This window comes from Mycteria americana, chromosome 12 (assembly GCF_035582795.1).
Source record: "Mycteria americana isolate JAX WOST 10 ecotype Jacksonville Zoo and Gardens chromosome 12, USCA_MyAme_1.0, whole genome shotgun sequence".
In the NCBI taxonomy this organism is placed as follows: domain Eukaryota; kingdom Metazoa; phylum Chordata; class Aves; order Ciconiiformes; family Ciconiidae; genus Mycteria; species Mycteria americana.
Genome location: NC_134376.1, coordinates 979,654 through 1,002,353, shown reverse-complemented (window position 1 = coordinate 1,002,353; position 22,700 = coordinate 979,654). Strand labels below are relative to the sequence as shown.

At 45.3% G+C, this 22,700-nt stretch overlaps 1 protein-coding gene across 1 annotated transcript; it reads left to right on the top strand.

Moving 5' to 3' along the window:
* The first annotated feature begins 288 nt into the window (after nucleotides 1-288).
* On the top strand, nucleotides 289-22,114 carry COG7 (component of oligomeric golgi complex 7). Its single transcript, XM_075514874.1, has 17 exons — nucleotides 289-595; nucleotides 1,234-1,382; nucleotides 1,893-2,009; nucleotides 2,191-2,359; nucleotides 4,581-4,663; nucleotides 5,444-5,566; nucleotides 7,546-7,744; nucleotides 9,842-9,969; nucleotides 10,571-10,725; nucleotides 11,913-12,029; nucleotides 12,558-12,623; nucleotides 13,404-13,590; nucleotides 14,604-14,744; nucleotides 15,208-15,291; nucleotides 17,253-17,367; nucleotides 19,671-19,814; nucleotides 21,319-22,114. The coding sequence occupies exons 1-17, from the start codon at nucleotides 430-432 to the stop codon at nucleotides 21,483-21,485; spliced, it is 2,310 nt and encodes a 769-aa protein (XP_075370989.1). The 5' UTR covers nucleotides 289-429; the 3' UTR covers nucleotides 21,486-22,114.
* Nucleotides 22,115-22,700: the final 586 nt, after the last annotated feature.

Genomic DNA, 22,700 nt, shown 5'->3' with positions numbered 1-22,700 from the left:
TTCTCTGGGGGCCGGAGGGGTTCTCGGGGAGGCAGCTGCCCCCGCTGCGGCGGGGTCCGGCGGGCCGGGGAGGACCCTCCATGAGCCCGTCCCCCGGCCCTGGCAGCGGTGCGGGTTATTTCGGTGCCAGCCTGCCCTGCGCGGAGCCCGCCCGCCCGCTCTTCCCCCCCAGACCCCGCCGAGGGCCCCCCCTCCCCGCCGCTGCCAGGCCGCTCCGGGCCCCGGGGCCTCCGCCCCGCCCCCCCGCGCCGGGGCACGCCCCGCGGACGGCGGCCGCCGGGGCGCAGCGGTACGGTGGCCGGCAGGGGCTCGGCGGCGCGTTTCCCGGTGCGCTGCGGGGCCGCGGCTGCCGGTGGCCGGCGCGGACGCCGCTGTGGCCGGCCTGCTCCCGCGGGTGCCCGCCGCGGGCCCCGAGGCGAGGCGGCGGCCATGGATTTCTCCAGGTTCCTGTCGGATGACTTCGAGGTGAAGAGCTGGGTGAACGCGGCCTTCCGGGCCGTGCAGCAGGAGGCCCCCGGGAAGGTGGACGCCCACGCCGCTACCCTGGTGATGAAGTTGCAGCTCTTCATCCAGGAGGTCAACAACGCCGTGGAAGGTGAGGCGGGCGGCGGGGTCGCCGCCGGGGAGCGGGCCGGGCCGGGGCGTGCGGCCGCGGCCATCGCCGGGCGCCTGCGGGCGCGCCCCTCTGCTGGCGGGTAACCGGGCCGGGCCGGGCCGGTGAGGGTTTTGTCGCTTCGGCTAACCTTCCTCCCGGCCCAGGGCGGGCGGACTGACTGACTGCTGTAGCCTGTCCCCAGGGATCTGTTCTAAACGCTGAGAAACCGCTGCCCCTGCCAGGGCAGGTTTAGGTCGGGCGTTAGGAACAATTTTTTCGCTGCAAGGGTGGCCAGGCCCTGAACAGGCTGCCCAGGGCAGTGGTGGAGTCCCCGTCCCTGGGGGCATTTAAAAGAGGTGTAGATGGGGCGCTTCGGGACGTGGTTTAGTGGTGGGCTTGGCAGTGCTGGGTTAGCGGTTCGGCTCGACGATCTTACGGGTCTTTTCCAACCTCAACGATTCTATGATAAACTACGTGTTTAAATTTTAAAGATATAATTAAAGCTTTGTTGTTTGGTGTTTTGCTTTGTTCTTTGCGTTTTTTAAAGTATTGAACATTATATAAGGTTACTGAAAAACCCCGTCTTTCCTGCAAGGGCTCTCAGGCCCTCCTCACCGTACTGCTTGGTGTTCCTGTAGAAACAAGCCATCAGGCGCTCCAGAACATGCCCAGAGTCCTCCGGGAAGTGGAAGCCTTGAAACAGGAGGCAACATTCCTGAAGGAGCAAATGATCCTTGTTAAAGAAGACATCAAGAAATTTGAGGAAGACACAGCTCAGTCAATGCAGGTAGGATCTTGTCTCACTTAGTGTTTGTCTGCAACTTGTGGAATTCTAAAGTTTCCAGACTTGTTTGTATTAAACGATCTTGTGAACTCCAGATAGACGAAAACACTTCTTTTAACGTTAATGGTAGAAAAGCGGGTGTGACACAGACCAGTGCAACCCACAGTTCCTGAGGAACAGCCGGTCCTGTTTCAGTTCAGAGTTACCTGACTGAGGACGCTGATTTCTGCCCAGATTTCTGCCTGTTGCTAGCTGGGGTGCGTAGCATTCTTCAGGCAAAGTGGATACTAAAAGTACAAATCCCGAATTCAGACTAACCTTTTGATGTTTGACTTTGGAAGTTGATTTAACATCTCTGGCTCTTTCAGCCAACCCCTTCCCCCTTGTAATGGGCATGATCTTTTCACGCATGTTTTTTAAAATCTAGGCCGAAAATAACTCCAGTAATACAAGTATCTATGGCAGTCATCTTTTGTTTCAATGGGCAACGTATTTTTTGGTTTTTTTCTTCAGGTCCTGGTAGAGATTGACCGAGTGAAATCTAGAATGCAGTTGGCTGCCGAGTCACTTCAGGAAGCAGACAAATGGAGCACGTTAAGTGCAGACATTGAAGAGACTCTTAAAACACAGGTAGATACCCCATTGTTCTTTTTGGTCTTTGTGCCTTCAGCTTTCCAGGGAAACGGTGTTTAAAAGTAGGTTTTTGAAGTGACTTTAAAACACGTACCTGTTTGTAAAATGTCGTTATGAAATAGGTATAATGCTTTCTAAGGTCATATTCGGTAACCGGGTTGCCTTTCTCTGGTGGCAGGATGTGTCTGTGATTTCCGCCAAACTAACGAGTATGCAGAGCAGCCTGGCTATGCTTGTGGATACGCCGGATTACTCCGAGAAGTGCGTGCATCTTGAGGCTCTGAAGAACCGACTAGAGGCCATGGCTAGCCCTCAGATTGTTGCTGCTTTTAACTCCCAGTCTGTAGGTCAGTAAGGCTCGGTGTCGTTCACTATTGGTGCAGAGTGTCTTGTTTTTAAAAGGTAAAATGTTGTTTGGGTGGGGAGTTTGTGTCCTGAAGGCTGCTGGTGCTGGGTGTGTGCTTTTTCTGGTGGAGCCAGATGCCATCAAAAGTTGTGCTCTGCAGCTGCCCGCAGTCCAGTGCGTCTTTGATTTTCCTACAGTTTGGTGTACCTGTGGCCACTATGGGAAACAAAACGTGAGCTGGTTTTATAGGCCACGTAGATGTGTGAAATGGAGGTGCTGAGGCAGGGCTGCCCTGCTGTCATAGTTTAGTTGTGCTCCAAGTGGGAAGTGCTGCTCAAGTAAGCAGAAGGCCTCTGGTTTTGCATTATCATAGTGCTACTGGGCATTGCTGTTACTGCTTGGTGTTGTAATCAAGAAGGAAATTTGTTTGGAAACATTCTGACTCTCTACTACCTTGTAAAAGCTGTTTTATTTACTCTCCTTTAGAAAATTTGACTTTCTGGACTGTTCTTTGTGCTGCTCCTTCCCTCTCCTACTGTCACAGTGCTCCTGAAAAATACTCGTGCTGGTTGTTGCGTCTCATCTAGGTGCACCTTGAGGTCCCAGGGAGGCTCTGGGGCTGTGGCGCTTTTGCTGCACAGCGCTCTGTGGGGTTCTTGTCTACGTAAAGGCAAGGCGCAGCAGTGGGACTGCAGGCAGCTGGAGGGAGCAGAGGAGGGAGGAAGCTCTATGTGCTGTGCTCCTAACAAATGTGCTTAATCCTTTGCATAGATCCCTTTCTTCTCTCTCCCGTTCCTCTTCTGGCTCTTCTTCTTTGCACAGCATCCCTCTTTCTTGGACTGTGCTCATCACCTTCACAGTACATCCCGTGCTTTTTTTCTGCTGTTGCAGCGCGTTACCCTTTACAGACAAATTCAAGACAAAGGATGATGTTTTGGAATATTTTCTCTGCGTAGGATGAAAGTACATTGAATATTCATATGCTCTGTGAGTTCTCCACCAAAGAAAACACATAGGTGCAAGAAAGGTGCTGGCAGCAGGTCGACTGGTACGAGGTCCTTTACTTGGGCATACTGTTCAGAATAATTCACTTTAAGCACTTTGCGTTCAAAATCTGTTCTGGGCATGTGGAGATGTGGGCTTTTTTCCCATTGAAGAGAGTTTCTCTGTTTACTGTGAAGTCATGGGTTTTTTTCCTGAAGGCCAGCTCCTATAAATGTAATACAAGTCTGTAACCATGTCCCCTGAGAGTCTGTATTCTGTGACTTCCACAGATGAAGTTACTTGGTGTTCTAGTTTATCTGCCTTCGGGGTCCTGTTTGAAAAACAAGGTCCCGTTACTAATTTCCCTAACCCGAGATGTATTTTGTGGGCAGAACTATAGTCACCCCCCTTAGACTTTGAGGGAACTTGGATTTCAAAGCTTTGTGTAGGAGCTAACTGCGCCATTAGTCAGCCTCGAGGCAGCCAGCTTAGGTATCAGTTTGAGGAGTGGTGAAAGCAAAGCTGAGGACTTGGTGAGGTATGTTCTAGTTTTGTAGGTAGTGGCTTGTTTCTGGAAAATAATGATGATTTCCTTCTAGGAAATGCTCTGGTTTTATCTGTCTTTAATACTAGATACATTTCTTGGTTAAGAAGTTAAATTTAAGAAGTTATAGCAGCCTTGCAGTACCTGAAGGGGGCCTACAAGAAAGAGGGAGAGGGACTTTTTACAAGGGCATGTAGTGATAGGACAAGGGCTAGTGGCTTTAAACTCAAAGAGGGGAGATTTAGATTAGATATAAGGAAGAAATTCTTCACTCTGAGGGTGGTGAGGCACTGGAACAGGCTGCCCAGAGAAGCTGCGGATGCCCCATCCCTGGAAGTGTTCAAGGCCAGGTTGGCTGGGGCTTTGAGCAGCCTGGTCTGGTGGAAGGTGTCCCTGCTCATGGCAGGGGGGCTGGAACCAGATGATCTTCAAGGTCCCTTCCAACCCAAACCATTCTGTGATTCTAAGTTAAATTCATTCCTCGTGTCTGCTACCTGTTCTTGTTTGAGTGTGGGTTTTAGGCGGTTCTGCTCTTATTTGAGAAGATAAGCAAAAAAAAAGGTGAAAGTGTGTCTTTCTGTATGGGCCATTGTGCATACTCCCTTAAAAGAAGAATTCTCTTGCTCAGTTAGACTGATGTCTCACCCTCAGCTTTGAGACTGACTGTTACTGCCTGTGATTTTGTTTTCTTTAGATCAGGCAAAAACCTTTGTCAAAGTCTTCACCGAAATTGATCGGATGCCCCAGCTTCTTGCTTATTACTATAAATGTCACAAGGTAAGCATTTTGATAGTATTTTAATATGGAGGAATAAAAACTTGAATTCTTGCTTGGCTAGGACTGTAGGGGGAGCTGCTACATCATGTATTTTACCTTTCCTGTTTGAAGGAGGATGGAACCTGCTCTTTTCTGTGCTTCATTCTCTGACTTCTCTTTCTGGCTCTTAACAGCTTTGGTTACTCCGCATGTTTCAAAAGTAATTCTCTATTCAGGGCTTTGTGTTCCTTCCCGCAATAGACATTGGATATGTGCGTTCTGCTTGATTTCTCTGTGCCTTATAGTTTTGCTTTGCTTTTCTTGGATGTGGCTATGTCAGCAATAACTTTATTGCTGCAACTTGCCAGCTGCTGACTTCTGTAAACTCTTTTCAGGTAAGATTAAAAGTTGGAATTCCAGACAGTTCTGTAGCCATAACCTGATCCTCAAATTTCTCTCATGACTGTGACTTTTGAGGATTAAGTTCAAGGCTAGGGCTTGCCAAGTATTTCAACTATTATGTGGGGGTATCAGTTACAGTCTCGTTTTATGAGTAAAATACCAATGTTAATTAAATCTTTGAATCAACTAAGCAGTCTCTAGCTTCACGCTGAAAGTCTTTTTCTTCTGTGGTGCTGAATTATACCAAAATGTTATGTTGAGATCTGGAGAGAGGAGTAAGGCTGGGTGTTGTGTTTTAGCAAAAGTGCTTTGTGTGGGAAGTTCTTGGTTTGAAATAACAAAAGCTGGATCTGTGGACTGTCAGTTCTCCTCTTAGAATGGTTCTTATTACCCCTGCAGGTGCAGCTGGTGGCAGTGTGGCAGGATCTCTGCCAAAGTGACTTAAGCTTAAATCGCCAGTTGACTGAACTGTATGACACGCTCCTGGGGACCTGGCACTCACAACTTCAGTGGGCAACACAGGTGCAGTGACTGTTCAATGTTGGTGCAGCGGATGGGAGAGGACGAGATTGAGCACGCTCCCTTAATTCTCCTAAAGCTCTGAATAGTTCATTGGTGCTCGCTCTTTGAGTTACACTCTGTGCCTTATCAATGCGAGACAGGGCCTGCAACCTACCTTCTGTTTCTTGTCCAGCTCTTGTAGACAAGATTTGATTTCTGCTGTTCCACCAACAGCAAGGTTGCTGTGTTATTGACATTAAAGCTGCTCTATCGCTTTCATCTGTATCTTAACTTCAATCTAATTTGTTGGTGTTGCAAATGTGTTCTGTTGCAAGACATTTGAAATGCCTGAATTGCTTTATCACTTGGCTGGGAGGAGGCTCTCAAGGTCGTATTGGATGGATTCATGTCACTCTTTGTGAGATATCTGAGGGCTTCTGCTATCACCCGTTGGAGTCTGTGTGCTTGTTTTTCCTGCCAAGCATAATGTAGGATCCAAAAAAGTTATTGTCCTTTAGCGAAATGAAGAAATAAGTTCATATTGTTGAGCCTGTGAGAGTTTTTCATCCATGAAGGGTAAGCGATTCTTATCTTCATGTTACGAAGCCTGGTGCAAGTGCTAGGCCTGTGCTGCAAAGGAGCTCAATGTTTCCTTGAAATGTATTTTTTCTGCCTAATGATTCGATGTGAATTACAGGTCAGATGTCAGTTTACATTTTAGCAGATACTCTTTGAACTGGGGACTGTGAGAGAGAAGTGGCACATGGGACAAAGCTCGTGTCGCTCAGTCTCCTGTGTTGCTTCTGCTTTCTGAAGAATTCTTGGACCTTTTTCATGCTATTCAGTATCTGTGGCGACCTTGCTGCAGGAGACTTCTGGTGATCCCAGCTTTCAAAGCAAATGAGAGAGAATAGCTGACAAAAAAGTCACAATAAAAGGCTGTAATGCGTTTTATGCTAGTGGAGTTGAGGGTGGTGCATGTAAATGAAAGTTCTCAGCTGATTACAGTCTTTCTAGCCTTTCCAGTACTGACTTCTGCCTATCTGACGAGTAATTTGGCTTGTGATATAGTAGTATTTCTTCATATTTTACCAATATATGTGTTTTTTCCCAACACACCTATGAAAACTGAGTGCTCTGTTTTCAAATGCCCTTTTCTGCCAGGTGGTTTTTCAAATCACTGTAGTGCCTGTGTTCTGCTGAATTCAGGTTTTGACCTATATCTATCTATCTTGTTTCTTGGTTGCTGTATTCAAAGCACGGTTTCAACAGTAAAATATGTGTTGACCTAGGTTTTTGTAATCAGGCTGTCCTGCATGCTAGGTCAGTGAGGTTCTTGCAGTCTTAGCAGACCTCTTTTTTTTTTTTTTTTTTTTTTAACCTCTTGTGAGGTTTTTCAATTTGTTTTTGTTCCCTTTTGGTTGGGAGCTCGTGTCATCTGAGGAATCTGTGATCTCTTAGTGCACAAAATGTCATCTTGATCTGTATATCACTATCTCTCACCAATAGGTAATTCTATATTAATTCTTTAATGGAAGGAAGCTCACACCCAGCAGTTTTCTGTGCTGGGCGTGAAAATGTCCAGGTCAGGCTGCTGCTTTCTCTTCCAACTCTTTACTCCCTGGTTGTGGCAGCCTGCCTCTCTGCTGACAGCGTTTGCAAACCCGACTGTCCTGCCTCTTCTGTCCCTCTGTTTCAGGAGCCCAGGCCTCTGTGGCAAGGGCGTAAGGGAGACTAGAGTGGGCACGATTGCCCCTGGGAAGTGGTGCTGCGTCTGCCAGCGAGGCAGCAGCACGTGTTCAGCAGGGCTGAAGAAGGTATCAGCCCCTGGATAGACAGGAACAGCTCACTTTGGAGTGGGACAGTCTGTCTTTGCTGAGACAGTGACATGTGGTTTGTACGTTGTGGGGCTCTCTCTGGAAGCTATCTGCTGCTGTCTGCTGCCTGTCGTGTTCCTCTGAGATAACGTGCTTTTGCTAATAGCTTTTCTGTCACCGCAGGTTTTCAAGAACCCCCATGAAATTGTGACTGTATTGTTGATTCAAACTCTGGGAGCGTTGGTGCCTTCCATCCCTGTCTGCCTCAGCACTGCTATGGAGAGAACAGGCCAAGAAACCAAGCTGAATAAGCTGCTGGAGCTCTATGATGCCACCATCCACTTCGCAAAGGGGCTGGAAGTAGCAATGCTGCCAAACCTGAGTAAGGCTCTTGCACTGAATTTTGTCATTCTGTTCTGTCAACTCCTTTGTAAAGTTCCATTGTGGGATTTTGTTTAGCCCTACATGGAGGGAGGGATTATATCTTCTACAACGTTGAGCAGTTACATGGCATTTGCACCTTTGTGTGCGTGTATATGTATATATCGTACGCTAAAGACACTGACACAATACTGAATGAGTTTACTGAAGCAGACCTGTTCTGAGCATGCTTGCTGTCTTGGGTAAATAATATTTAGCACTCTTCCTTTTACAAGCATTAGTGTTTCCTCTGACTAACAGATGAGGAAGTGTCTCTAGGGAAGCTATCTGTGAAGCCTGTTGCGAAAGATCGCAAAGCTTAAAAGTCGAGGAGTTTTCTGGAATTGGGTCACACCTTACTAAACAAGAGAAAACCTGCTTGAAAGCTGCATCCATTGGATTCTTAATTTTTATTTTGTAGTTTTTCTGTTGCTACTGGCTTATGTTTTAATCAAGTGAAAATGCACGGTGAAATATTCTTTCTGAACTGTTGGTAGTTTATTCCCTAGCAGCATCCTCGGTGCTTGATTCAAAATCTAACCTGTGCTTTCCTTACTCTATGATGTTTGTCATCTCATTTTGGTCATGACTTGATGAATAATTCCTGCAAACCACAAAGTAGTGAGGTGCTGTGTTTACATAGGTTTATGCCTGACTTGAACTGTTGGCTATTTATAGTCCTTTATTAATCTCGTAGGGCCCCTTCAAAGACTGGGTATGGGAAAATCCTAAATTAAAGCTAATGGAGCACTCCTAATCCTGTGTTTCCTGTGTTTGGTTCCTCATATCATTGTCTTGAGCTATTTCAACCCGGATTCTTACTTGATCATGTAAATTATGATTACTGGGCAATTTCAGGGAGTATGACTGTCATTGTGTCTGGGTTTGTTGTCTTTGTGATTGCGTACTCTTGTCAGTCATTTTCTATCCTTGGCTTAGCTTAATTTGTGGTTCATAATAGAAATGATTGACAAGGACTTGGAAAAATGATGTCAAATTCTAGAAGATGATGCAATAGGAAGACAGCTGCTGAACTGTTATTTGAGTGTGTTAAAAAAAAGAAGTCTTTATTTCCGTCTCTTTTGCTATGGGGTAAGATGTTGGGGAAGAGAAGTATCTCAAGAACGGAAAGGCCAGGTGACTCAGCAGAACAGGGTCAAACCAGTTCCTACGTAGGGATATGTGAGGGAAGGGTTCAGTTATGATTCATGGGATAATTCAGGTTGAAGGGACCTCGGGAGATGATCTAGTCCAACCTCCTGCTCCAAGCAAGGTCCGCTATGAGTTCAGACCGTGTTACTCAGGGTATGGTCCAGTCTGATCTTGGAAACGTCCAAGCATGGAGATAGCACAGGCTTTGGACAACCTGCTCCGTTGCTTGTCTGTCCTTAGGGCGTAAAAGCTTTTCTTATATCCAGGCTTCAAAGTAATTCTGATTTGCTGCTAGTTTGAGTTTGGCAAAACTTCACGATACAGCTAGGGTCCAGTTGTAGTTTGAGAAATAATCATTCAGACCTGGGTTTTGTTTGGCTTTGCAGCTTCCTGCTCAACAGAATGGCGCTGAAATGTTAAGTTCATGGTTCGCGTTGATGAACACCGTGAAGTAGCAGTGCTAAGAGAATTGAGTTAGTGTCAATTATTTTGAGTATGAACGAGGCTTTCTGATAAATGAGAATTGCTCCTGTTTTAAGCTGTGGGAGTAATGTGTTTCACTTCTCAAATGGTTTCAATACCTTCGTTCTACTGTAGGTTGGAATGTTTAATAGATTTTTGTCACCCAGGCTGTTTTGGAGCAGTGAGTGATAATTTTCTTGAGGCACTTGTTGAGGTAGAACATCTTGGTTTTAGGAAGCAGGTAGAGATAATAACCTTGTTTTTAAAAAAATGGGGAAAAAAAAAAAAAAAAGAATCTGTGTCATTGAGACTTAAAGCTGTTGGGCAACATTCCAAGCCTGTGTAGGCAGCATGCTCTAATTGAAGAACTACTGCATGTTGCTTGAAACAAGGTTTTTAGTAGCATGTTCATCTATTTGTAGACTAAACATCTGATTCTTTGTAGAGGAGCAGAACCTGGTAAAAGTGATGGAACTGGTGGAAGCGGTATATGGTCCGTACAAGCCCTATCAGCTTGAGTATGGAGACCTGGAAGAAGAAAATCTCCTCATTCAGATCAGTGCAGTGCCCTTGGTAATGTCGCAGTCTTTGTTCCACTACGCAGGGAGAGGCTTGAAGCCTCTACTGAATACAAGGGTCTTTGCCATAGTTATTGCTCTTTCCTCCTGTAATTTTTTGGTAATATTTCCTGTTTGCAGTAGTATATTTTTACACTGTTAAGTAAATTTTGTTTAAGAAATAAAGTTAATTTCAGCAGCACTGTCAGGTCAGAGGTAACTCTTTTCTTCTTCTCCTTCACCCAGTAACCAGCACTGTGTGTATCTGCTGGAGAAAGACTTTACCAAAATATTACTGTTGACCAAGAGCCTGCTTCAGATTCGATAGAATTTATTAAGAACAGGGTCCGGGGGAGGAAGGTCCTTTTGTAGAAGATTCTGTTGCTGGCAGAACTCTTTTTCCTTGAAGACCTGGTAAACACAGGATTTGGCAGCCTGGCTTTTATTAACAGTCACTGTGCAGGAGGGCGGAAGCGACCAGCATTGTTCTCCGTTAAGTGTGTCACAGGATTGGAGGATACTGAGAGAACGTGTGTTACACAAAGTGTCTTTTCTTTAATGCCTGGACACTCACTGAAAGAAGAATCAGGCTCAACTTTGTTGTTGTTCTTGTTTAGGAGCATTGGGAAGTAATTGACTGTGTCCAGGAACTGAACCATTCAGTCAACAAACTCTTCATTCTGGCTTCTGGAGCCATCGACAACTGCATTAAACTCACTGATGGACTGGGAGTGTGTGGGCTCCTTAAGGCCCTGAAAGCTCTGTTCACAAAGTAAGGTGCTTTTAGTTACACTGCTGCATTTGTCCTAAGGGAGTAGCAAGTATTCAGTTTGTGGCCAAGGACTCTGTAGTTTATGAAAAATGGCTGAGAGCGGAAAGTATCTATAACCGTAATACGAATCATCTAATATCCCCTCCTACCACTTCATTCAGGCAGTGACTGTTTCTTAGGGGAAAAATGGAAGCTTTTTACGGCTAAATGGAAGACTTTTCTCAGCTGTTTTCTATTCTGGTTGGACTGAATTTTCATTTTTAATAAATACTTTTGGAGGGAAAAAACGTTTCCCAAAACAGAGTAAGACAAAGACAAATTAGGCTGATGAAAGTAGAACTTGGTGAGGAAATGTATACTTACTGGGACAAGTGACCTCACGTTCAGAATCTACCTGTAAGTGTCAGATACCCTAGTGAGTGAGGTTCACTATAAGTTCTCGTCTTAAAGTATCAGTGACAGCCTGCTTAGGTCATATTCCAGTACTGATTACCTCCTTATTCTTTCCTGATATCGAAAGAGCTGTTCACAAGGTACAAATCGACTTGTTACCTGGCTGCCCTGTGGGGAAGGGGGAAGAGGAGAGCACACTTCTCTGATCTCACCTTCTTTATAGGCCATTACATAGCAGTCTGCATGCCTCCAGCTTATGGGCATTATTTAAAAAAGAAGAGGGGGGTGTGGAAAACAAAATGTTCTCCTTTTTATCCATGTTCTCATCTGGGGAGTAGCTAAGAAAACAAATTCATGAGATTGTTGTCACTGTATTCCTGGAATAAGGGCCAAGTGATATTGGAGTAGCAGTAGCCTTATAAACTTTTTGTGGTCTTTCCTAGGAGATGTGATTAGGGTAGTGATAACAAAACTGTCTTACTCATACCTTCTCATGGGAGTGGAGAGTTCCTAGTAACCCATATGCAACAAATTGAAGTAGCCACACAGTATCTATTACTGAGTTTCTCCCTGTCTTCTAGTGTAGGCTTGAGTGGACTGTGGCTGATCAGTTCTTCACGTCCGTGTGTCTGGACTGGAACGGCAGTGTCTCTTCTCAACTCCTTTTAATATTTCTGGTTCTTATTTGGCCCTTGTAGAGGACTGAGTGAGCAAATTGCAGGACATGCAGTTATGCTGCTCTCCAGCCTATTCTCTTATGCTGGTGCTTATCTCTTCTCCATTTCTCATTACAGGTATACATCTGACTTTACAAATACATTGCAGTCTATACGAAAGAAATGTAAACTGGATGATGTCCTATCAGATTCCCTTTTCCAGGAGGACTGGACTGCATTCCAAAACTCTGTCCGGTAAATGGGAATTTTTTTGCCCAGCTCAGAACTGTTTTTTGTATCAAAGTTGGAAGGGAATTACTTGGGGTCAGCTTACACAAGTTCTTAGTGCAGAACGCAGGGCTATGCCTGCTTAGCTGCAGTGCTGCTGGGAGCATTAGTGTTAGTGACTGGGTTTCAGGTTGCTGCTGGCACAGTAAGTGCTGTGAGGCTCCCCACCCTGTCTGGGGCAAGACTGCATGTCATATCACTGGAAATATCAGCAGCTCTTAGAATTTTTCCCAGTGACACTGAGCTGGCCTTAGCCATGATGACAAGAAGTAGCATGTGGATGAGGCTGTTGGGCAAAAAAATTCAGTGTGTTATCAAATGGATGCAGAGGTAGTAGCCAAATTAGCTCTTGACAGATGTGTCCTCTGTGGGCTGTGGTTTGGTTATTGCATTTTATAATTACTTGACATGTGTCTGAGATGGGTTGTCGTGGGGGGAGTCTGGCATTATCTGCCTCAAATCGCACGACGTGTGTTTTTTCTTGTTCTTTCCCAGGATAATTACTACTTGTGGTGAGCTCCTTCGTCAGTGTGGAGACTTTGAGCAGCAACTGGCCAACAGGTAAGCATTGCCAAACTTAATGCATGAGCTGTCAACGTAGGTACCAAGTTGAAAGAAAACAAACCCCAAGGTGCTTCCGTTGCGTAGACCATGGAGGGAAAGCGGAGCCGCTGTGGTTTCCCCCCACTGCCCCTCTCCATCTTTTGAAATGTCAGAGGTGGGTCACAGACTGTTCCACTCAGTCGTGTGCCCTGAGACAGTCACAAGAATCCTTTTTCCTGAATACCTGGCTGGGCATCAAATGGACTGCCAGATTGGGGTCAGGAAGGAATTTTCCACCAGATCAAATTGGCAAGATTCTCACCCCCCTGGTGACACGGGGCATGACTCGTTGGCTGAAATGAATCTAGGTGTGCCTTAACTGAACGATTCCTTGTAACCTGAGGAGCGCCAAGCACAGGCAGCATGTAGATGTTTTGTTGCTTACAAGCTTACAAGCTGTGCACTGTTCAGCCTCTTGTACGTTGAAATGCTTTAGTCTGACTTGAGTGCCTCTGCTTTGTATAGGACGCAGTGGCCTGCAGTGCACAGGAGGCTGGGTTTGTTCCATCTTTGCTAGACGTTCTGCAAGCACAATCCTCTCTTTTTTTCATCTCAATATTTTTGCAGTTTTTGCATTGCACAGTCGACGTGAGAGTTGGCTGTAATTAGTGTCTGCCATCAATGAATACTCTCTCCCTTGAAGTAATGTAAAGGTAGTGTTGGTCCTTGGACCAACATGAGAACAACAGTGCTGATTTCAGAGGATTTTGCTGGTGACTTTGGTGTACTTGTTTTCAGGATTTTATCAACTGCTGGGAAGTATCTCTCGGACTCCTACAGCCCTTGTAGTTTTTCTGGCTTTCAGGATACCAGTTCTGCAGAAAAGAAGAGCTCCGTAAAGAATCCCTGGCAGGAATACAATTATCTTTTGAAGGAGAATCCATCTGAGTATGCCAGCCTTATGGAAACGCTTTACACTCTAAAGGTAGCTTTGGTGCCTGGGAAAGCCTGCCTCTGTCTCAGGATGCTGTTGGGCCAACATTTGGTAGATGAGACCTGGATTCCCCTTACAGCCTGATTACTTTTCGTCCTGAGCTGCAGCCTTTTTATGGGCTATGTTCCAAGTCTTCCACAGAGACACTGATTGATCTGCTGAGAGATGAGATGTCCAAACCCAGAAAGTCTGGACTCATTCCATCTCTCCCCAGATTCTGGCTGTGTCTTGTGAAAATGCGCTTGTCAGCTCAGGTGAGGGAGATTTTGTCGCAGAAAGCATTGGGAAGATTGTGTTGGAGCAACCTCAAATTTTGGAGCCCACATACTGGCTTCTCAGGGCTTTCTTTGCCACTTACGCTCTGCTGCCGTATCCATTCTGAAGTAAAATTCTGCAGGATCATTCATGCATGCATCTGTGAACAGGGTAGAATGACTCTAGTTATCTTCTTGTGGATCTAAGTTATGTTTGCCATCGTCAGTCACATGTAGAAGTGGTCAAGGTTATGAGTTCTGTCTCTTATTTCCTCAAAATGTTTTTATTTCTTTTGCACTTAATTTACCTGCAACTTGTGCAGCTCTGCCTTCAGTGTTACATGTTTGACTTTACACCTTTGCTAAATAGTCAAGTTCCATAGGTACCCTTCATGTAAAACTTTTGCTTAATTCCACGCAGGGAATCAGTTAGTTGTGCCCTTTGAGTAAAAGGCAGTTTTGCCATCTTCTCTGCAGGTTTCTCAGTATCTAGCCTGTACTGGTGCCTGGCATGGCTGGAATGCGATGCTGATTCTTTGTTCTACATTTCAGGGAGCAGTGCGCAGTTTCTGTCTTGCATAACTGGTTAGAATAGGGTGTCCCACAGGAAACAAGCTGTGCCATTGCAGAGGAAAGCTCTTTTGTATTAGGATGGCCTAGTAAAGACCTCTTTAAGAATGTTAACATAGCTTCTTTTTGGTCAGTTTAATTACTTCTGTATGTAAACATTTTTCTGTGTCTGTGTGTTAGGAAAAAGGTACGAGTAACCACAACCTGTTGTCTTCATCTCGATCTGCCCTAAGCCGCCTCAACCAGCTGGCACACCACTTGGCTTTCGATTCTGTTTTTCTTCGCATCAAACAACAACTCTTACTCGTTCCAAAGATGGAGGTGAGTAATGGGTACATCGATCTGATCTGAACTGGCAAGGTTTACCCGTGGGATCCCTTAGGGTGGAGTACCGCTCAATGTTGCTTACCTTTCTCCTTTTCAGAGTGTTTCCTTCAGGTATCGCATTTCTTCCATGAGCTACAGTCAGTGGAGAAGTTTACCTCCCCTCACCCACAGCATTTGCAACAGACAGCTATGTTTGCAAGCTCTGGTGTTTGTTTGAGATGCTGCTTTTCTAACTTGTATGAGCATGTATTTTCCACAGGGAGCTGTGTGGAAAGGGTTGTGTACGTTTTGGGCCTGAGGGAGGACAAGGGTAGCAGTTTTCTCACCGTCTGTGTTCTGCTTGCTAGAAGTCCTTGGGTGGTCACAGTTCATGTCGCTGGGTGAGCCCTTCCTAGAATACCGATAGACTTCACGCTCCAGAAGGTCATAGATTGTTCCTGCACTTTTTGCCTTACAGGGTTGGAATTCTGGTGGCATTGGTGAGACCCTGACAGATGACCTGCCAAACTTCAGCCTGACTCCTCTGGAATATATCAGCAATGTAAGAGCACGCGAGGGTAGTTACTGGAAGCCCAATGCTGGGGGAATCTCTTCTGTGTTTCCCCAATTTTTTGTAAAATTGTAGTATTTGTTAAAATTGTTGTATGGTGGTGATAGATGCTGTCAGTGGTCCAGCCCTCATCAGTTGGGTTGTGCCATTCTTTGTAGCTTTTATGAAATCCCTGTCAAATTGTGGAATAGCAACAGAACGTAGGGAGCACAAGGAGAGGTTCTTCTCTATTGAACTGCACTGTTTACAGCGTTAACTCTCGTAATGGGATGGGAAATGCCAACTTCTCTTTGTAGGGGTGAATACTGAGCATATCTTCATGATGCAGCCCATGTAGCCTAGAAGTTCCTACAATGTGTATTGGAGTGATTTAATCATACTGTGAAGTTAAAAAAGCCGTGAGCGCCTACCCTTCTAATCCCCATGGGACTCCTCGGTTTCTCTTTCTAATGGAATAACAATGAACCCTTTCTGGCAGTGGGGCGTCTGAGTGGAAGAGGAGAGCGAGCTGCTCATTCCTTCTGACTAGGCACTCTGCAGTTTGGTGCTGAACAGCATTCAGATTGCTCTCCCATTCTCCTGGGTGGTGCTTCAAGTCGCTGCCAAATTTGCAGTCAGATATTAATATTAGCTGCTATTATTATCTCAATACAAAGTATAATTTGATAAGCAAGTTTTTTATGTTACTATCATTCTGTGCATCACACAGGGAACAGATTTTTTCAAGGACAGGCTGCAACCAAAAGCTTTTAATATTTTGGTTTCCTCTGACTTATGGCCTACAGACTGTTATACTCTGCTTTTAAAGCTAAAAAAAAAAAAAGAAATGTATAGAAATGGGTAGTCATTCAATTTGTGGGATAATTTTATCATGGATAGTTTGAATTTAGCTATCTGAGAGACTTCTATGAGGTTTCTAAAGCTCATGGGCAGTGTATCAGGTAAAACTTCAAGGAAAGGTTGCTACTGAATTTCTAAGTAGCTTTCTAATTAACACAGTTCACCAGGAGAGATGTGCATGGCAGGTAAGAGGCTGAATATGCTTCCCTGCCACTTTAATTGAAAGTTAAAACTGAGATTCTGTGAGGAATCAAAGGACATTTCTGCCTGCCCAAGGCAAAGAGGAATTTCAGAAAATTTCAGATCCAAAGCATTTGTTTTCTGACATCTTTTCAGATCTACCCTTTATCCTGCTGCTGAGTGATAGGTGGGCCAAGACTGAGCCACGGCTTTGTCTTGGGTAGTCTTGAAAAAACACTACTGCATTGTTCAGTAAAATTGAAAACTAAAAAACTACAGTAGAGTTTAGAAACAAATTGATGTGGCATATGTGCTGCGTAGAAGAAAAGGCAGGTGATGTGAGCTCAGGAAAATGCTATTAACGAACATGCTGCATAACGGGGAGGCAGAGTACTCTGAACTGTATCTGCACCTGGGAAGATTCTCTGTGGCAGCAGGTGATCACTTTATAAACAGGCCAGTATTTGTGGTATGCCTCAAGTTACGTAGCTTACACGTGTGAATTTGTGAGCACGGTCCCTGTTTGGGAGTGATACGTTCCTGTAATTCATGATTATATTGTCACTTGAATCCGTGTTTCCTCTTCTGTCATTTCGTTTGGTTCAGTCTCTTAGATTCTGCTCTAGAAAACAAATTGTCAGGGACACTCCAGAGATCAAAGATTTGCTAGGAGTAACAGTTCTCTGTACAGGTTTTTCTTAACACAGTTGTTTCAATGACTAGTTCTCTGACCTTGTGAAAAATTATTTCTTGTACAAAGTGTAATGATGAGCAAGAGCCAATTTGTTTCTGAGCAAATGTAGGTTAGTGAGTTGCTGTCAAGCTCAGCTTTCTGTTTTCAGGTGTGGATTACTGCAGTTGACTTTTTTCCTCTAGCAAAGTACTTGCTTCACGTTTGTTCAGTGACTCAGCTCTTTGTGCTTTTATTCTAGATTGGGCAATATATTATGTCACTTCCTCTCCACCTTGAGCCATTTGTCACTCAAGAGGATTCTGCTTTGGAACTGGCATTACATGCTGGAAAACTGCCTTACCCCCCAGAACAAGGTAGGGTGAAACCCAAGACTTGAAGTGTCTGGGGGAAAGCTTTCACATTTTGACATTACATGGCTGTGATGTGTTATGGTAACAAAGCTGTTTGAGATCCATTTCCTCTCATCTGGTCACGCTATTTCTTCCAAGAGTCTCTTGGTAATACACAGGAGGGGCGAGCCTCTAAATAATGAGTAACACTTCTTCAGCGTGGTCTATTTCAGTTTAGCGTTCGTTAAAGCTGTGGTTTGGGTGCAGGGTCTGTTTCGGAGTTGGAGCAGTATTTAATAGCCTAGGTGCGGGGAGTGGACAGGAGGTACCTGGGGTCAGTTCCCAAACTCTGAGGGGAACCGTTGAACCATCTAGCCCGAAAGACTTCTCAAGTTAGCTTTTGCGGCTTCTGCTCCTTATCAGCCTGTCCGTTGGAGTACAGTTCATGGAGCGGCTCGGACTGTCTAACAGCTTGCTGAAGGGGGAGTCTTGCTCCAGCTTTGCACTCCTGCCCTCTCCTTTGTGCTGATGCCACAGTAGGCCGTTTCCATTCATTAACCCCACAGGAAAGTATTCACTTTTTTCTTCTTCTGGCCTAGCTTCTCTCAAAAATGCATCAAGAAAGTGATTTAAATTGACTTCCTAAGAGGTCTACTATGCAACAGAACTGGCAGGAGCACGCAGCAAGGAACAGGCAAAGAAGAAACTTGTGACCATGCTCAGAAGTAGTGAGTTGTTAGGTTGGCCAACCCTCTCGTGTAATGTCCCCATCTGCTGAAGAAAACAGCCCTGCATCGGTGATCATGCAGCGTATTCTTACCCCCAGACAGTATCTCAGCTGGGATTCTTGCAACAGCTGCTGCCAGGAGCTGACCTGGTATGAAGCTTTCCAGCTTCAGACCCTAGTGACATCTGGAGAGAATGTCCCGTAAGCTTAACTTTACACTAATCACTTGTGGTATAAAATGTGCAGTCCTCTGTGGCCTTACTGAGAACCGCAGCCCCTTAATTTGTTGCTAGAAAAAGAGGAGCCCTGAGCTCCTTTCTTCGGGAATAGATTACTTGTTCTCAAGCACAGTAGTAATACTGTTTACTTGTAAACAACTTTTTCCTCTGCCTCTTTTCTCTGTAAATCCAGGAAAGACTATTGTTATACCCTGTGTGACATGCTAACCTGTGCCCATCTGTGACAAAGATTAGGAGCCCACGGTCAGGAACTGGTCTGCCGTCATCTGTCTTGTTTTGGACAGGTTTTGCATCTTTGGGAATTTCTTTTCTTAAGGATCCAACCATGTGTTCTCGTCTCTGTAGGCAGGTTCTTGCTCAGTAAGGACACGATTCTGGAATGCTGACCACTTCATTTAAATTCCTTTTTCATCCTATATTAACTCCAGCTGAAAAATCATTGGAGCTCCACTGTCACTTCCAGTGCCACCTGAGTCTTTAGTGATTAGATACCAGCCACAATGATTAAACCCCCCGTGCTGAAGGAAGTGCAGCGGGTGCTGCGGGTGGCTGCTGTCTGAGACAGCTACGGCCCAGGTTCCTCTTCAGAACTTTCTCCCCAGAACACACAAGGAGTTCTTTCTGCGTGTCTTTCCTTAATTTCTTGCAGCAAGCTGAGTTTTGGCTCGTGTTCCTTCCTCAGGTGGCTGTCCTTACCTGTTGTGTCATCAGTCCTGCTGCAGTTAACAACAGTAGCTACGTAATGCTTCCCAGCAGGCTGGCAGTGCACCATGGTTTGCTGTGGTTAATCTCTTCTCGGTGTTTGTTTCCACTGATAATCAAGGAAGTGTAGAGCTTGGTATTTATAGTCTTCCTGTAGCCTTCTGAGAATACGCTCTTTAGTTCAGGTTTTTGCATTACTTATTTTGTCATCTTAAAGTATTTACATGTTTAATAGTTCATTGACTTTCGAAACACTGATGAACACAGAATTCTTTAGGGCTTGAAAAAAAGCTGTGAATCCTTGTCATTGCAGTAGTTTGTAAACTAGTCCTGGCAGATGATCCTATAGAATATGCCAGGCAGTGCCCCTGATCCCAGCCGGATGACCCGTCAGCCCTTTGGAACACACTTACCTGGAGAAGTAATGGAGGGAAGTAAAGCGTTTTGGGTCTTGAGCTAACTTTCAATATTGTATAGTGTCAGGGAGGATACGTAGTGCTTTGACTGCTCCAAAAACAGCTAATAAACTCTGAATCCTAATGAATACCTTAATGTCTTGTTGAAGAAACAGTTAACCATTTATGAATTATGTTGTGTTACAAATCCAGCAAACGCAGGTGAGTGAGACTGCTGACAGCTAACGAGAATTTTCTGTCCAGGAGATGAATTACCTGAGCTGGACAACATGGCTGACTATTGGCTGGGCTCCATCGCCAGAGCTACGATGCAGACTTACTGCGAAGTCATCCTGCAAATACCACAGCTCACAGTACATTCGACCAAGCAGCTTGCCACGGACATTGGTAAGCTCAGTGCACACACTGTCTTGAGAACTGTTGCCATAACACGTGGGCTGCTCTGTCATTACATTAGATTTGAAGAAACTGCAGTGCGGGTTTCTCCTTTAATCGTGAGCATGTTTGATCTGATATGATACGCTGCATGGTGAAGTGGCTCACAGCTTCTCTTTTGCAAAGTGTTCTGTCACACTTTGCAAACATCGAGGGAACTCTTTGAGGGAGGGGTGATGTTCCGGTAGGTACTCCTGCTTCTTCACTGCTTTGTGCTTCTGACTGTGGAAGTCCAAGTCCTTCTGAACTGAGAGGATTCCCTTACAAGCCGGTCTTAGCAAGAAAGATCTGTATATAACCTTTTCAAGTGTGGCACTGCTCTTTCCCTTCTCATCGAGTGCCGTGTACTGCCAGTATATGCCATATAGGGGGTACACAGCGTGTGCCAAGCCTGTTGGGAAGTGCTCCAGTGGATTACGAAGAGGGCAGCTGGTTGATTTCTTCCATCCAGTTGATTAGCTGAAGTAGGGAAGATCAGCTAAAGGCCTTCTAAAAGTTGTTGTGGAGCACTTGACCAGCATCCTTTTTTACAAAACCTATAGGATCAGCTCCCCTGCCAAGGTTAACTTATCGCCCTGCTGCTCGGAAGGTGCTAGATGACTAAAGTTACTTTCGACATGGAGAAATTTTCAGCAGCAAGGTGGGACACAGCTGGCACGTGTTCATCTCTGCTTTCTCCCATGCCACACAGAGTGATTGAGGGAGGACTGATGGAAGCTGTTGGGGAAAGCCTTTCTGCAGGATTATGGAGGAGATGGGTTTTTCTTATCCAGAACTGATGAAAGGGTCACCTTGAGACCACTACAGCTATTGCAAACGCCAGTTAGTCCTTTCTTTGCTGTAAATCAGGGATGCTGACTTCCCCATGGCCGAGCTCAAAAATAAGGATACAGACAGTATCTCCTCAGCTTGCCTGAAAGCGTGCTTGAATGCCAGTGAACTCAGCCTGAATCTCTCGTTGTTGTTGTTGTTGTTGGCATTGCTTAAAAACAAACTAGTGGATTAGAGGCTGGCTGCTCGGCATTCGCCCTGCCATCCTTAATTCCCCAGCTGGCTTTGAATCAGTGAGCTGGCTGGAACTCCCTCCTGCCTCGACAGCCATTCACCTCTGCAGAACTTCCCAGCTTTGTTGCAAGCTCTTTGCCTTTGAAAGTGTGATTGTGACCCTTTCTCTGTGACCGTGGTGACTGACCACCCCAAGGATGTTGTGTGCAGATACTGAAACCTGGCAGAACGTGTCTCGGTCCTCTGAACAAAACAGAGGTTGTCTGAACTAGCGTACAGGAAGCCAAAAATACGCAGCAGTCAGTACAGTTAGATTCCAAACACGCTGCTGTTTCCTGTGGGTTTGAGCTATCAGTGACAGGATTCTAGCTGTTGTGAAGAACGAAGAATAACTTTCATTTGCACAGTGTCTGTTGCCTGTTCAAATACATGTTTATCCTTGATCTTACAGATTATCTAATAAACGTTATGGATGCCCTCGGCCTTCAGCCATCAAGAGCACTGCAAAATATTGTAACTCTGTTGAAGGCAAAACCAGAGGACTACCGGCAAGCTGCAAAAAGCGTGCCCCGCAGAATGGCCAGCAGCATCGCTGCAATGAGAGGCCTGGAGTGTTAGCTGTAATGTCCCTGCTGCTGGACACTGTTCAAGGGCTGAACTGTTTGGGTTGGGTTTATTTCCCTATAAACTTTGCAAGGACAGTGAAAATGTCTCTGGGGATTAGGGGAATTTATTTCTGAATACCTTTTAATAAATGTCTTTGTCTAGGAAAAGCTTGCTCCATTTTTCCATCCTTAGAAATAAGGAAAGATGTCCTACAGCCAAATTTACCAAAAACTATCTGGATGAGCTTGAGTAGGCTGAGCAGTGCTGGCTTCTGACTAGAAATGTTCTGCCGGTTGCTGGAGAGTTCATGCTTCATGGCGGTGAGATGACAGGCTTTTTCAGAAAATTTAATCAATTCTGAATCTAAAATTATGGGGTAGGTACAACAAAGATCGACTGATTGGAAGCTCTTCTACCTGGAGGCAATGGTCATTGCTCAAGTCTGTCATTATTCACAAAGTCAGGAAGACAGTCTCATCAATTAGTAGATGAGGCATGATGAAGCTCAACCCTGAGAATAAAACCAGCTTTGTAGGTTGTTCCTTGTGTGATTAATGTATTCTTCTGAAAGCTATGAAGTTTATAAGAAATGTAAGGCAAGTGTTGTTTTCTTGTAAAATTTATTAAAGCTTGGTATATAGATCTTTGTAAAAAAAAAACCTCATCTAGCCTGAGTATGCTCCCAGCACTCCCACAGCTTTTTTTCTTAGGAGAAAACTGGACAGAATACAAAGAGGGCCCAAGACTGGAACGCCAGCTGTGTGAGACTGCTGGGTAAAACCTGACGTGCACACTCTTCTGTTCTGGAGGGGAAACACATCCTTCTTCCCCTTACCTGTATCTGCTTCTGCAGTTTTCTCCTTTTCTTCACCACCAGATGCCTTGGGGGAATAATTCCTTTCTCAGTGTCTGTGTTCTTGCCTCCTCTTTCCTTAACTCGGTTCAGGCTGCTCTAATCGGTGCTTAGCCTGATCCACAAATCTTTCTGCTGTCGTTGCTCTTGACTGTTTTCCCCGGCAGCCCCTGTCTTTTGGGCAGCCGTCGTTTCGCGCCCCGGTGCTGCTGCAGTCCTGGCCCTCCTCCGGGGACTCCGATGTGTTCTCCCCGGGGTGGCCGTGTGCTTGGCTGCCACGGCTGCCAAATCTGCCTCTTCTAGGCAGCCCCACGTCTCTTTTTGTCACCAACATCTTTTCTGTGTTTATAGCACAGATGTAACATGCTGATACA

Coding starts and splice junctions, on each gene's coding strand:
- COG7 (XM_075514874.1), top strand. CDS start 430: ATGGATTTCTCCAGGTTCCTGTCGGATGACTTCGAGGTGAAGAGCTGG. Junction 4,664..5,443: donor ATTACTATAAATGTCACAAG/GTAAGCATTTTG, acceptor TTACCCCTGCAG/GTGCAGCTGGTGGCAGTGTG. Junction 17,368..19,670: donor GCCTTACCCCCCAGAACAAG/GTAGGGTGAAAC, acceptor TTTTCTGTCCAG/GAGATGAATTACCTGAGCTG.